Source organism: Hippocampus guttulatus, chromosome 12, assembly GCF_054856545.1.
Source record: "Hippocampus guttulatus isolate MCC_2025c chromosome 12, RoL_Hgut_1.0, whole genome shotgun sequence".
In the NCBI taxonomy this organism is placed as follows: Eukaryota; Metazoa; Chordata; class Actinopteri; order Syngnathiformes; family Syngnathidae; genus Hippocampus; species Hippocampus guttulatus.
In genome coordinates this window covers 15,828,828-15,843,208 of record NC_141272.1, presented here as the reverse complement: position 1 = coordinate 15,843,208, position 14,381 = coordinate 15,828,828, and the positions used below count along the sequence as shown (strand labels likewise).

The 14,381-nt window shown below is 41.9% G+C and overlaps 2 protein-coding genes across 5 annotated transcripts; one reads left to right on the top strand and one right to left on the bottom strand.

The window, feature by feature from the left end:
* Nucleotides 1-1,110: 1,110 nt before the first annotated feature.
* On the top strand, nucleotides 1,111-5,724 carry LOC147197633 (inositol-tetrakisphosphate 1-kinase-like). 3 transcript variants are annotated; one of them, XM_086125451.1, is made up of 11 exons: nucleotides 1,111-1,221; nucleotides 1,472-1,496; nucleotides 2,143-2,265; nucleotides 2,363-2,440; nucleotides 3,161-3,278; nucleotides 3,377-3,478; nucleotides 3,865-3,905; nucleotides 3,992-4,157; nucleotides 4,692-4,759; nucleotides 4,858-5,020; nucleotides 5,093-5,724. In XM_086125451.1, exons 1-11 carry the CDS (start codon nucleotides 1,139-1,141, stop codon nucleotides 5,236-5,238), a joined length of 1,113 nt encoding a protein of 370 aa, XP_085981577.1. In that variant the 5' UTR covers nucleotides 1,111-1,138; the 3' UTR covers nucleotides 5,239-5,724. The 3 variants fall into 3 exon arrangements, with proteins under 3 accessions (XP_085981577.1, XP_085981575.1, XP_085981576.1); XM_086125449.1 differs by lacking the exon at nucleotides 2,363-2,440; XM_086125450.1 differs by lacking the exons at nucleotides 1,472-1,496; nucleotides 2,363-2,440 and having other exon boundaries at nucleotides 1,120-1,217.
* Nucleotides 5,343-13,987, bottom strand: LOC147197632 (uncharacterized). Of its 2 annotated transcripts, none has more exons than XM_086125447.1 (6): nucleotides 13,788-13,987; nucleotides 11,595-11,641; nucleotides 11,433-11,502; nucleotides 9,824-9,889; nucleotides 8,184-9,067; nucleotides 5,343-6,950 (listed from the first exon to the last, which is right to left on the bottom strand). In XM_086125447.1, exons 1-6 carry the CDS (start codon nucleotides 13,831-13,833, stop codon nucleotides 6,882-6,884), a joined length of 1,182 nt encoding a protein of 393 aa, XP_085981573.1. In that variant the 5' UTR covers nucleotides 13,834-13,987; the 3' UTR covers nucleotides 5,343-6,881. The 2 variants fall into 2 exon arrangements, with proteins under 2 accessions (XP_085981573.1, XP_085981574.1); XM_086125448.1 differs by having other exon boundaries at nucleotides 11,601-11,641; nucleotides 13,788-13,986.
* Between the last annotated feature and the right edge of the window lie 394 nt (nucleotides 13,988-14,381).

Below are 14,381 nucleotides of genomic sequence, written 5' to 3'. Positions count from 1 at the left end.
GTGATTTAAAAAGAGTTTTAATAATAATAATGATACATTTCCTTTATAAGCGCCTTTCAAGACACTCAAGGACACTTTACAACCAAAACAAGAATAATAAAACCACAGATAAAATTATAAATAATAAAAGGAGAGATGAATTTAAACGGAATATGCGATTTTTGTCAATTCTTCACAAATTCAGCAGTGGCAAAAGTACGCACTCAAAGTGTATGTAGAAGAATAAATACTTACTTAATTTTTTTTTTAAAAACACTGGTCGGAGTAGCAATACTGATATGAGTTCTTTGCTCAACTAGAGGTAAAAAAAACTGCCTGACAAAAATTAAAAAGAATATTTAGTCAATTACAGTACTGTATATACAATAGCAATTTGATAACCTGGCACAAAGAAGGCAAACATTAATGTATTTATTTATTAATAAAGCGCTAGCTAAAGGTAGAGAGAAAAAAGTCATCAGAAAAATAAATATCCGGTACTCATATAAAGCACATATCTGGTAAGTAAAAAAAATTACTTACATCCAGTGATGAAGTATTTGTACTTATTTGCTTGCTTCCCACCACTAGCTGTGTCGTGAATGCATGATGGCACTTTATACTCTCCTTTCATGACTAAACATTCATTCATTTTCTGTCCAATTTATTATTATTAGTGTCGTGGTGAGCTGAAGCGTCAATCCCGGTTGATTTCGGGCAAGAAATGAGATACATCACATTTCCACATGTGGACAATTCTGAGTCTTCCAAAAATGCATGTTTTGGGAATACGGGAGGAGAAAACCTGCTGAAGAACGAAGAGAACAAGCAAAGTCCATACATTGACCGGCGTTCAGATCTGAACCCTGAACCTCAGACTACCGCACCGTGCTGATCTTGACCAAATACAAAGAGGCACTAGATGAAGATGTAAAGTCAAACGACCTCAAATAAAAGCACTTTTTCTTTGTTTGTCATTCTGCCTGCCGAATTGTTACAAGATATTTGAGGGTTGTAAAGTAGAGTTGAGGAAATCTTCTTTTGAGATGTAGTGGGTGGGAGCGTGAGAGTGTGGAGCCAGTGGGGTGGAGGTTACGGACAAGAGCGTGGACACTCCAACCTAACTGTTCATCAGAAGGTCACAAGAGAAGGACGCCAAATGTCACGCTGCAGAGTGGGCTTCTGTCTCAGTGATAAGAAACGCCAGAGGATGAATCTGGATGGCTTTGTGGAGTTCTGTGCGTAAGTTTCATGGCTAATGTTTTGTTTTGTTTTGTAAATCATAATCACATTAGATTGTTAATTCAAATTGGAGTCAAATTAGGGTCACAAAATTGGTCCACTCAACGCGGAGACAGAGCAAAATGTCATTAGCTAATGATATTAATGAAAGGATATAAAGTATTCAATTTTGAAGACTGATGACGGTTCTTTATATCACAATCATGCTACTCTTGAATAGAATTTAAATCGATTCATTTCGTTCATCCAGGGACCATGGAGTGGAGGTGGTGGAGGTAATTGTTTTAGTTTTATGTAAAGAGGGGGGGGCATAATTTCTCACCATTGAAGATTGGTGGCGAATTTAGGATTTCCATATTGTTTGCATCTGTTTTCCTTGGTAGTGTGCGTGTGTGTGTGTGTGTGTGTGTGTTTGGGGGGTGCATGCATGTATAAATGGGTAGATTTGTCTTTCTCTGCGTGATTTTCAAAGCACATGCATTCCAGATTGTGTTGCACTGTGTTAAGGTTAAATCGTCCACTTCAGTGTGCACACATAGCCACGGGTGTCATATACAGATGTCTGCAACTTTAGTAATCCATGTCACAGCCATCTGCAACCACCTCCCGTTAGCTTTCTTGTGCATTTTCCTTGAGAAGGCGTCATGAAAAAAAAGGCCCTTTAATTGTGGTACAAAACTGTTAGCCTGTAAGCAGCATTATCAGTTTTTGTGGGGTTTTCTCATTTTATTTATCTAACGTGTGTGTGTGTGTGTGTGTGTGTGTGTGTGTGTGTGTGTGTGTGTGTGTGTGTGTGTGTCCATGTGTGTGTCCGCGCAATAAAGCCAATGTCCTGTGACAAGGCTACTGTAAGGTGGGAAGAGGGCAGATTCAAGATAAAGGACAAAGAGACAATCAAATGTTTTCTTTTTTCTTCTCCAGATTGATTTTACTCAGCCACTTGAGCCCCAAGGACCCTTCGATGTCATAGTTCATAAGCTGTCCGATGTCATCGTAGAGGCGGAGCATGACAAACAATCAAAGCAGCTCCTGGTCGACTTCCAGGTGGAAAAAGAACCACATTGCACCACATCATTGGTTTAAATGTTAAAAAAAATATGCAATGTGCAATAGAGCCTCATCGGTCATTCTGCATTACCAGACACATAATGGCCACGATATTAAAAGCAAGTATTTGGAACACTCCACAACTAAACAGATGGATTGGAAACAGATGAGTGTCATGATTGGGTATAAAAGGAGCATCCCAAAAGGCTCAATTGTTCACTACCAAGGATGAGGCGAGGTTCTCGACTTTGTTGACAACTGCATAAACAAATGCAGGCAGTTCAACATTGGAAGAAAAAAAAATCTCAATGCACAAATGAAAAGGAATTCACTGATTTCATCATCTACAGTCTGTCACGGTAGGATAAGGAGACGAAAATGGCAAAGTAAAAGTAGATGTGGAAATTCAAAGTAAAAAACAGAGAGCAGCGCTGGAAGCAGCAGGGCATAGAAAGTTTAACGTTCTGACAAACTCACTAACTCAAGCTTGTATAGAGTAAAACAAGCCCAGCCCTGTGTGACCAAATAAAGGACACAAAGAGCCAAACTCCGTCACAGTCACAACAGTCACTACCCTCACTTCAGAAGGGAAGGGCTGAGCAATGGGGACCCAGAGACCCAGGAATGTTCCTTGGGGCCGGAGCCCTTCCAGTCAACTAAATACCGAAAACGGGGACCGCTGTGACGTAGATCCATAATATTGCGGACAGTGTAGGCGGGGTGACCGTCAATGACCAGTGCTGGAGGAATGAGACATGAAAAGTGGGGTGTACTTGGAGGCAATTTCTATGACTTTCAAGTATTGATTACGGTGACAAACAATCAGCAATTTAGCTTTTGTGTTTAACCTGCCGGATGTGAAAGCGAAATGTGCTCCTGTGTTATGTTCCAGAGCTATGTGTCAGCACACAGCAGGATAGTTCTTCTGGATCCCCTGCCTGCCATGACCCAAATTCTAGACCGCTTTACCTCTTACCGGATCATGAGCAAGCTGCACAATTCACTCCGAGGTCTCATGTTCAGTCATAAAACGATTTCAGCAGTACCGTAAACACCGGATTGTTGACCTGAAGACTTCTGTTGTGTTTTCATCTATTTTGTTTGACAGACTGGCACATTTGCAGTCCTCCATACCTAGAGGTCCACAGTGCAAGCGATATGCCTTCCGTTCAGCAGAAAGCGATGACTCAGAACTTGAGCTTCCCTCTCAGTCAGTTTTCTACCTCGCTCTCAGAAGCCTTTTAGATGCTCACTGGTTTTTGTTGTATTTGATAAACCGCAAGCTTTAAAACGACTCGCAAGCGAGCAACGTTGTTGGGTGTTCATATTTTGTGAGGCAGAATTTCATTTGTGTCTCAGGTGAAAAGAAAAAAAAAACAATTGTCACTGACAGGGATCTGCATAGTAGTACAAGTTTATGTACACAAATATAGGGACAGAATCAATCCAATCAAATCGAAAATATGTTTTGGAAAGACAAAAGCAGGATGAAGCTCAGCTAATTATGGTCATAATTCAGATCGAGGCGAGTGCGTCGACTTTCCTTTCTGATTTCCTGTGTTAACATCATCCAATGTTATGGTCTCTGTTGGACAGTTTGTAAAACGAGAGTAGCCCACGGTTCTCTTTCCCATGAGGTAAGTGCAATCGGGTCGTTTTTGTTCACACACGTTCTGCCTTTTGTCCGTCATCGTGCGTCGTCGTCCATTTGCTGGGTGCATAGATGTCGCTGATCTTCAGTGAGGCATGTCTGTCGGAGATCCAGCCTCCATGCGTTCTTCAGAGCTTTGTCAACCACGGAGCCGTGCTGCACAAGGTGTTTGTAGTCGGAGAAAGACACTTCTGTGTGGAGAGGCCCTCACTCAAGAACTTCCCCACTGGGCCATGTGGTCAGTCAAAAAAATGCAATATGCCCCCTTTCCTGTCTTTCTTTTCTATCCACGGTCTCATTCAATGATTAATTCTCCCTACCCTAAACCAATATCCTATTGTACTGATCTGCTTTTGCTAGCTCGTTTTTTTCTCTCACTTTCTGTTTTGTTTGTTCACTGTACACCACTGGTGTCCAAGTCAAGGGCCGGGGGCCAGATCTGGCCCGCCACACCATTTTATGTGGCCCGCAAAGGCAAATCAAGCATGTCAAGTTCCATGATGCTTGCTGAAGTCTGAACCAAAATTTCAAATTGTCATATGTAATCCACAAGAACAGTCATTATTCTTGACTTCTGATTCAAAAACTAGTTATTCATCCATTTGTTGTGCGCTGTGCATGTAATATGTGGAGGGGATTAAACATTTATGTGGTTTCCCGAAATTCATAACGGCCCTCCAAGGGAAACCGAAACAACAATGTGGCCCGTGACAAAAATGAGTTTGACACCCTTGCTGTACACACTGCAGCTGTGGTTTGTCTCTGCCTGCAGACAGAAAGACCATCTTCTTTAACAGTCAGCAAGTATCCAAACCAGAGTCAAGTTCTGATCTCACAGCTGTGAGTATTGAATGCTATTTTTCAAGCAACAATTTGCAATTTTTGTGAAAAAGAACACCTGTCTCAAACTCACTGAAAATGTGTCTCCCTTCCCCAAGATGGATGAGCAAATACCTTGCCTGCCTCCTCCCAGCACGGAGGCTGTTGCCGCATTGGTCCAAGAGCTACGCGTTCAGTTGGGCATGTCCCTGTTTGGAGTAGATGTCATCATCAATACACAGACATACACCCTCACTGTTATTGATATCAACGTTTTTCCAGGTGAACACAGCTATTCACACGCACACACACGACACAGGCAGATAATCCAAAGTGTTCTTGTTCTTCTGTCAGGTTATGACGGTGTGCCCCAGTTTTTCTCTTCTCTGCTCAGCCTAATTGAGTCAGTGTTGGACAAACAAGCTTCTTCTGCTGGCTCTCCTGACCAAATGACCAAACACCAAGGGGCAACTTCCACTATGGGAAGAGACACGATGTAATTCAACAATCAGTCATTTCATTCAATTAAAAACATCTGAATTGACTGTGTTTTTATTTAGTGTGCCGTTATTCTAATGACACCAGAAACAATTGGCAGCAAACGTGTTTCGTATACTTTTATTGATTAATGAGTAGCATCGAAGACACAGCAGGCACAAAATACAGCATTATATTGGCCAGTAATATTACAAATATTGTTGCTATTTTTAAATGGTTTTGAAATGTCCTCAATATCACTCTCCTCCAGACGTATCCTTCATCTACCTTGCTGGTTGATACATCTTACACATATGTACAGGAAACAACTTTAAAGTACAGTAACCGTTCTTCAATTATGAAATGAACAATCATCTTTGGAAAGGGTTGTACTAATATTTTTAGTGTTAACGATTTTTTATGTGTGTTCACATCCGATTGCAATTCTTGGCTGTATAGAGAACAAAAAAAAGAGAGAACATATTTAATAAATGACTACTATATGTGCACTTTAATGGCGTATTAAAATACCTGTTGTATTGTCTTGCTCGTTTAATATTCATTATTGCATTCATGTGTGCCGCAGTGAATATTGCAATTGCATTATTGCAGTTAACTGAGTTGCTTGCTAACCCTGTTAAAGGTGTACATTGTGCAATTTGACGCAGTGACCTCTTGGGGGCGCTTTTGCTTTTTACTTTGTATGACCTTGGCGCAATGACATTTACACGAGCACAAAAAAAACAAAAACAAGACAGCATCCACTGCAAACGTGGTGCCACACCACCGAGCGATTACAGTCCAGCGGTTATTTTCAGCGTTAGTGTTCCAAAAGACAAGAAAATGGCTTTAGTGTCTTCCTCGTCCCTGCCTCCTCCTCCTTGGCTTATTAAGAGTGCAAAGCTGTCCTGAACCTCAAGTGACACGTTGAGACCTTGTAAGCTCTAAGTACATCATTTCCCATCGACTGTACGCCAACCTACACAGCGTGTACATCCACACGCCACGTGCAACACCTGACATACGTACAAGATCCATTTGTGTTTTGTTCGTGTCACCCTCGTTCATCACAAACAGTCTGATTTTAACAGTACACGAGCCTAATGAAGCAATAGTTATTTCTTGAAAGAATGAATGTTTACCCTTGGATAGAAATATCAGTTATACATAACAGTCATAACACTTTACATGGAGCTATCGCTAATTGCACAAAACAGATATTGAGACACTCACATTGCTTATAGAGAATGTTGTCATTTCTGAGACAAGAAGCACTGTGTGCCTGTTTTTAATGACTCAGCACCCAAAATACTGTGTGGCGTGTGTATGTAAAGTTTCTAGGTAAAAATGGCATTCAAATAAAAGTGCTGAATGCTTGCATCTGTGGCAGTTCACAACTGATTCCACTTGTCAATTAAACATTTACAGGTGATGGTGGCAAGCCCACTAAGCATGGATTCAGAGAGGCGCCTTGAGCGCCAAAATTAGCATTGTGTTAACAGTGATGAAAAAACTGTAGGAAAATAGCAAAAATCATTTTGCATCCAAAGAGACAACGAGGCTGTTAATGGGAGCCGAATGTTTGAATGAGAATGCAACCAAGGGCAACTGTGTGTGTGTGTGTGTGTGTGTGTGTTTGTGCATGCGTGTGTGTGTGGGTGGGTGGTTATCCTCTCCGCAGCTCTCTCAGCTCTGCGGCAACTTTGCGTAACTGGGCTTCGATCTCCAGCAGCTCCTGCAGATGGAAAGGAGAGAAAAACGGCACCCACTTATGCAGACAACATTGTCAAGTTTCCCGTTACAGTCCTCACTTGGAGTGGAAACATTTAGCAAATTAAAAGAAACAGTTTTGGATAGCATCAAGTTCTTTACAATGAACTGACAAGAAGATAGTGTGCTCAGAGTCGGAGCTATGGGGTGACCATTGGTTGCTCTCCAGCCAGCCCAGTGACCACCGTCTAGGGCAAGATTATGATAAAGGTGATTTTGTGGCGCAGATACTTAGTTACCCCTTAGAGTCGTTTCCGCACAGTCGCATGACAATTTTGCATATGGAATTGTCGACTGTGGACTATCAAGCTGCTCGCTGAACTCAACTCATCTGAATTATATCACACTTTAAAACAACCTTTGCTGCATGCAAAGCGTATACATGTAGTAGAAATCAGTCATCCAATAAACACAATGAAAACGGTAAATCATGACAAATTCATTCATTTCATATTCCGATCCGCCTTTATCCCCACAAGGAGGGTGCTGGAGCCTATCCCAGCTGTCCTCGGGCAGTAGGCGGGAGACACCCTGAATCGGTTGTCAGCCAATCGCAGGGCACACAGAGACGAACAACCATCCGATCTCACAGTCACCCCTCAGGACAATTTGGAGTGTTCCATCAGCCTGCCGTGCATGTTTTTGGAACATGGGAGGAAACCGGAGTACCCGGAGAAAACCCACGCAGGCCCGGGGAGAACATGCAAACTCCACACAGGGAGTGTGGAGTACCTCTGCACTGTGAGGTCGATGTGTTAATCACTGGACCACCTGGCCACCCTCATGACAAATTTCATAATAATTTTTAAAATCAATTAACACATTTATTAGTGAACCAATCAATCAATGAAATAACTACCGTAATCAATTAGTTGATCAGTTGATTCATACTAAAATACCTTGAAAGACTGACTTTAGCACAGTCACCGTGGCGATGCAACAATGTCTTGGATTCACAAAGGTGGCGGGCGTGCTGGAGCCCATCCCAGCTGACTTGGGGCAGTAGGTGGGGGACACCCTGAACTCGTTGCTCGCCAATCCCATTGTTCATTTAAAGTCATTTTTGCACGTAACACGTAGCAAAAAACAAAACAAAACCCAAAAAAGTAGCCAGGCGGTTGACTTTTAACTCCAGGACCTACCATGGAAATGATTATGACGCTAATTTTAAGATAAAATAACAGTTTCTTTGACATACCTCGCCATCTTCATCTTCTAAACCACCTTCATCATCATCATCATCTTCATCCTCTCTGATGTACTCATCCTCATCTTCCCCATCCTCCCCATGTGGCTCGTCGTCATCCTCCTCCTGGTCCTTGAACCTCTCTCTCTCAAACTGGCGAGTGGCCTCATCGCTGGCTTTCTCCATCACTCTCTTCTGCTGCGGCTCCTTCACCTCCACCGCTCCCTCTTTGCTACTCGCGTCATTCTCACCTCCGCCATTGTTACCTCCTCTTTCAACATCCTCGTCCTCCTCGCGCTTGCTCTGGTCCGCACCATTGCCACCCGCCTGTGCTCGCGCCTCGTCCTGCACTCGTTGCATCTTCTTAACCAGCTCGTCCAGCTCCTCCCGCTTCTCCTTTCTTGCACTCTCCTCCTCTGGCCTATTCTTGCGCGTCAGCTCCTTCAGCTCCTTCTCCACCTTTTCTTTCTCCACACTCAGCTCTAACTCATCCTTCCTGTGATCGTCAACACTCTCCTGCTGAGCTTCCTCTTTGTCTCTTGCCGCCTTTTGCTTAGTGTCATCCTCCTCCTGACCCTTTTCTGACCACTGGCTTTTTGGGCTCCCTATTTCCTTCATCTCGTAACGCTTTTTCTTCAACTCTCTCAGCAGCTCTTTGAGCTCGTCATCATTCCTCTCCTCCTTTTCCTTCTTGCTGATCTCTTCGGCTAGCAGCTCCTCAAGCTGCTTAGCTCTCTCCTCGTCATCGTGGATCCCTGTGTCATCGATCTTTGGCTCATTCATCTCCCTCTTCTTGGGATCGTCTTCCACTGTTGTTTTGGTCGCATCGCTGTCGGCATCCTTCGACTCCAAATCACCTTCTTCATCAGCTAGGTTATACTCATACCGCTCTCTCTCTGCAATGGTCAGCAACAACATACCTCATTTCAATTTGTACACAATAGCTGGAGAAATATCATTACAGTGACCCCCCGCTATTTCATGGTTAATCTTTGGTGCCATATGCTCAATCGCTGATTTTTAAGCGATTTGTTTTTTTCTGGGTTTTTACTATGTACAGGTAAGGCTGAATATGTGCGCTTTCAGTTTTTACCACAGTGTGCTGCAGTCATTGGTCCCATTGAGCAGAGAGGAAAAAATGCCTGTGAGTCATTTTGTAGGCTCCGTTTGTATGTGTTACTGATCGGTGTGTGCAAAAATTGCAGTGATTTGAAAATTTTGTTACCGTGACATTTATGTTCATGTCCGATAGCCCGTCCATGGCAATTCACATTATATTTGAGACATTAAACTTCAGCCAGGATTGACAAATAGCTAGAAGCAAAGATGCTTTGCCCCCTAATTTTGAAAGAGCCTTCTTTTCATTCCCTCAAAGTGATATTCTACAATAGTCTCCCGTTTCTTGACAGCAAAGGAGTGAGAACAAGTGCTAAGGAACACGGGAAAAGTGTGCTTTAATAAGTTAACGGGTGTTTTAACATGTTTAAATGTGTTTAAAGTGTGTGGAGGAGGTAACATGATGAAAAGTGTCTTTTTATATGGTCTTTACACCGGGGATGGGTCAGGAACATATTCCCTACAATAAGTGGAAATTTCACTGCATATTTTGTTGAGAAAGGACAAATAATCAGAATGAGGGAATCACTGCGCACCTTCATCAGCCAGCCGCTGCAGCTCCCCAAGAAGATCCTGGTGTCTTTGCACTTCATCAAGTTCCGCTGCAGAAAATTTGACATTTCACATCATCAAATCAAAGACACACAACAGCATCACGAAAATAAGTTGCCACCAGCAAATCATTTCAGTGCAACCTCAAAATTCAAATGCAGGGCATGCTCATGTAGGCTGGCGCCGACATAGAAGGATTTGAGGTTATGAGCGTTGTGGAATCGTTTAGTTCAACACGTTTTACACGACATTAGTAGTTGATTACAGTTTAAGGGGGACCCTAAATAGAAAAAAACTGGCACGCAGAAAATTATTAAAATATGGTACATCTTAATTTATATCGCACTTTCACAACAGCTGCAGCTATAGCAAAGCGCTTTGCAGAACATTTAACATAAAATAACAATAATACAACAGAACACAATATTAACTCTTTCATTCCACAAGACGTACTTGTACGTCTTTTTGAAATTAGGCCCCGCCGACCAAGGACGTACGTGTACGTCTAAGTCTTTTTTTTGCGTCATAGAGAGGAGCAGGGTCTAATGCAATCTGTGAATGAGAATAAGCCGTTTGCATTGTAAATCATGTAAAAAAGCGACCAGCAGGTGGCAGTGGTTCCTCACGTGCTTGAAATGCATGCTTTTACAAAAAGCTCTTTTTCTCTGTTTTTTGCCCAGGAATCGCCATTTTCATGAAGCTTGGCCATTTTGTAATGCCAATTGCTGAAGAATGGAAAAAGATAGAAACAACATTTTTTTCTGCTGAAAGAAGAGAGTCCAACCCTTATTTTGGTAGGCTCCATGTTCATATACCATTAGAGCCAAATATTCTGTGGGCCATGCAAGATCAGTCAAAATCCAGTAAAACGCTGGGATTGAGGGGGTTGCTCCAGTGAAAATGGCTGGGATTGAATGAGTTAAATATAATCGTAACAACAATTCCTATACATAAAGCTCGCTGTTGTTGAAAGGGTTAATATCATTTGACAGATGGGTTACAGTTTTTTTCAATTGTGAGATGCAAAAGGTGTATCTGTCAAACAAGAAAAATGTCCTCATTTTTCATTTAGCAGGGGTGTCAAATATACGGCCCGCGGGCCGGAACCGGCCCGCAAGGAGGTTTGTTCAGGCCTATGTGTGCTATCTGTGCAATTTACAGATAAAAGTAAATTGCACATTTGCCTCAGGAAATCTAAGGAGCTTCATGAATTGTTTTGGAAAAAATATGTTCATTAAATTTCAACATTTTCCTAATGTGCTTGTGCTTCTTTAGACCAAAACAAAGGAAAGACATTATTTTGGTTATTTATAGCAGAGTACGGTATAATTTTAATGGTCCGGCCCACTTTACATCTACCGAGGCCGTATGTGACCCACAATGTGAAATAAGTTTGACACCCCTGATTTAAAGGGTCTTTAATTGTTTTAATGTACGATACTTGCGTGGCTGTTGAGGATGTCAAATGTTGTTTACAGACAAAAGCATGAAAAAATGACAATAATGATAATATAGCAGAATGAATATCATATAGTATCGTATTATAGTATAGTATTGATCACAGACTACGTGAATGGCAATTACAGATATCACCTGCTCGCTGAAGGTCACACTCATGTTGCGACCCATCCCCATTCAGAGTTTCTTGAATGATACATTCAACCTTCACAAAAAAAAAAATGTCAGTGGAGTAAATAAGGAAGATTCAGTAAATATCACAGAGGAGGAAAAAAAGAATATAAAAATAGACTCAACTCTGACCTTTGCATCATTGAGTGGTGAGATTACTGGCCGACACCCCACTGGAGCAAAAAAAAAAGGACAATTAGAGTAATCATATTTTATATTTCTGCCACAATGGCAAACTAATGAAGTAAAACAAAAACAAGCAGAATGTGATGCTGTCAGTGAGGGAGGACTTGTTACCAACTAATCACTGTTCCCTTGGTGAAGTGGCAGAGCAAAGAAGCTTACATCTCTCTCACAGTCACAATAACACACAAGCGCAAACACTGTCCCCAGAGGCACAAGCCTGCAGGTAGTTTCCATCTGAGGCTAAATCTGTCTCCAATCCCTTTCTGCCATTATATCATTAAAGGTAACCTAAGCAGTGCAGCACTACCCTGCAAGCTAAATGTCAGTCGATGCTGTAGATGGTTGGACGTACTGCGTTTGACTTTCTCAACACAGATCAAAAAAGGAAAATATCTGCAGAATTATTTTCCAATTTCCGAATCAGAAAAGACAGGTTCATCTTGCCGACTATGCCGTAACTTTTGGCAGTGACTGATTTCAATAAGCTGTGGTTAAAGTTCATATGGGTAAAATCCCAACTGACCAATAGGCAAAAGAGGAAAAAAAATATGCAAATGACACTCACGCACCCTAGGCTGTTTGAAAGGCTAACAAGGTGGAAAGATCAGCAAGTCTGACACACACTAAATTAATTATAACAAAAGCAGCACTTAAAGAACTATGTGATACACATTAACATTCATAAATCAGAAAGCCTATCCCAGATTACTTTGGGCAAGAGGCGGGGTACACCATGGATTGGTCACCAGTCAAATGACATTGATTATTGCTACCTTGTGACACACTGCAACAAAAGCATAAACCTGCAAACGGTTGCTAACGGCTGGTACCAATGTTCCCTTGTTGGTACCAGCCATGTCAGCTTGTTCTACCAGGAGCAGGATTTGTCCCACTGGGAAAAGACATTTGAGCTCTTATCCCAAAATCCTTGATACCCATTTTCAGGTCCATGTACTACTCGTGCCATCTTTGTCTTCACTAGTGAGTCAATTTAGTGCATTAGGAGAAGCACTTGCATTCTCTAGTATAAGGCTCGAAATATGTTCTGCATTGACTTAGTCTCATATAAATGTCTTGCTAGTGAGGACAAAGAGAGTTTATGGACCTGCAGGTGTTTTTTGACATGAGCAGTATGTCTTGCTGCACAGGGCGGCATGGCTGGGGGTTTTGGTTGTTGCAATGTTCCTCAAAATAAGATGACCAAAAAAAAAACCTGACATGAAATTGTTTTCTATTGTTTAATGACATGTCGTGTCTGTAAAATTGTTTTTCCTAAATGCATATAACACAAGCCAAATGAGTGAGGTATGGTGATGAAATTGTTGAAATAAATTATTTTCACCATTAGATTTCACATTTTCACCAACACCATTCCACATCTTGTTTTTTTATTATTTTTTTTATTGTTCTTTGTTTTTATACCAGTGTAGCTCAAACTACGAGAGTCAAATTCCTCACATCCGTTTACACATTTGGCCAGTAAAAATGATTCTGAGTAAGATCATTCCAAATCATTCTGTCTTTCCAATGTCATTCCACATCTATTCCATAATCATTTAAAATCAATCCACATAATTCCATATCTTTTAATGTCATTCCACGTTTCCACAATTTTATTCAGCATTTCAGCATTCCCACACAATTTCTGTGCGTGTTTGTGTGTGCGTACGTAATAGCTCTGGCGTTGTGGACGGCTTAAATAGGGATTCTACACAAAGTGCAATTCGAGTTAGGACCGCCACTGCATGGACCTAATACGTTGGATATAAAAAAATATCGAATGATACTGCGAGGGTTTGCCATATACCGTACACACCAACACCAAAGGCTGCACACGCTCGGACGAATTTATAGCAGCGCCCGCATGGTGTCCTCTTCGCTGCTTAATGCAAAACGGCGACTTTGAGCCCCAATCTGATTCCATCTCCAAATATAAATAATTAAGACTGGTAGTAACGCCTCAGTGGCTAAAAGACAGGCATATAACAAATGACACATACAGGTAATTTTATTATTGAGCACGATGGGTCTTATACGGGAAAGATGCAGTCACCATTCAGACATTTTCAGCATTAATTCCCGCTACATGTGTCCGGCAAAGTGGAAAAAGAGCGAAATATGACAACCACTGACCTCCCACGGCTGCCAACAGACAAACTGCGGCTGTTAGAACTCCCATAGGACCTCAAAAAGACGTTCCTTCCAGGAGATATCCTTCAAACCGCGGGCTGGATGTGGGTGCCAGTCATCACACACTAGACATACGTAACACCGTCGCAGAGGAGAGAGCAACTGAGCAGAGGCTGTACAGCACAGCGGCGTGTACGCGCGTGCGTTTGTGTTGGGTCAAGTGACGTCGGCGGTCTCAATCCTAAATCCTAAATCTTGTAACCTGTACTTTGTCAATAAATCAAATGGAACATGGTTTATAGACTAACTCCAGAGTCTAATTGGCTGCTATCTGAATATTCACCGTTATTGTTATGTAAAAAAAATAGTATTCAAATGTTATGACTTCATGTATTTTGCTCATGTCCATCGGTGAGGATGTAAATGCAAGCCTGTACGTACTTAGAATGTCAGGTACGCGCTGTGTTGAGCTCTGGTGCTCCCTACAGGCAGACAGCGCTCACTCGTATACGTTTGTGATGTATTACAGCACTTTGTTGACGAACACTATCCTCGCTCTCTGATGGCCAAGACAAATAACATCGACCCAAATTTACG

What these genes read in the sequence shown, in the direction of transcription:
- LOC147197633 (XM_086125451.1), top strand. Translation starts at nt 1,139, where the DNA reads ATGTCACGCTGCAGAGTGGGCTTCTGTCTCAGTGATAAGAAACGCCAG. An exon ending in AGCTCCTGGTCGACTTCCAG is followed by an intron (nt 2,266 to 2,362) that starts GTGGAAAAAGAA and finishes CTGCATTACCAG; the next exon opens with ACACATAATGGCCACGATAT. An exon ending in GCTGCACAATTCACTCCGAG is followed by an intron (nt 3,279 to 3,376) that starts GTCTCATGTTCA and finishes TTTGTTTGACAG; the next exon opens with ACTGGCACATTTGCAGTCCT.
- LOC147197632 (XM_086125447.1), bottom strand. Translation starts at nt 13,833, where the DNA reads ATGGGAGTTCTAACAGCCGCAGTTTGTCTGTTGGCAGCCGTGGGAG. An exon ending in TCTGTTGGCAGCCGTGGGAG is followed by an intron (nt 11,642 to 13,787) that starts GTCAGTGGTTGT and finishes TTTTTGCTCCAG; the next exon opens with TGGGGTGTCGGCCAGTAATC. An exon ending in GTGTGACCTTCAGCGAGCAG is followed by an intron (nt 9,890 to 11,432) that starts GTGATATCTGTA and finishes AATTTTCTGCAG; the next exon opens with CGGAACTTGATGAAGTGCAA.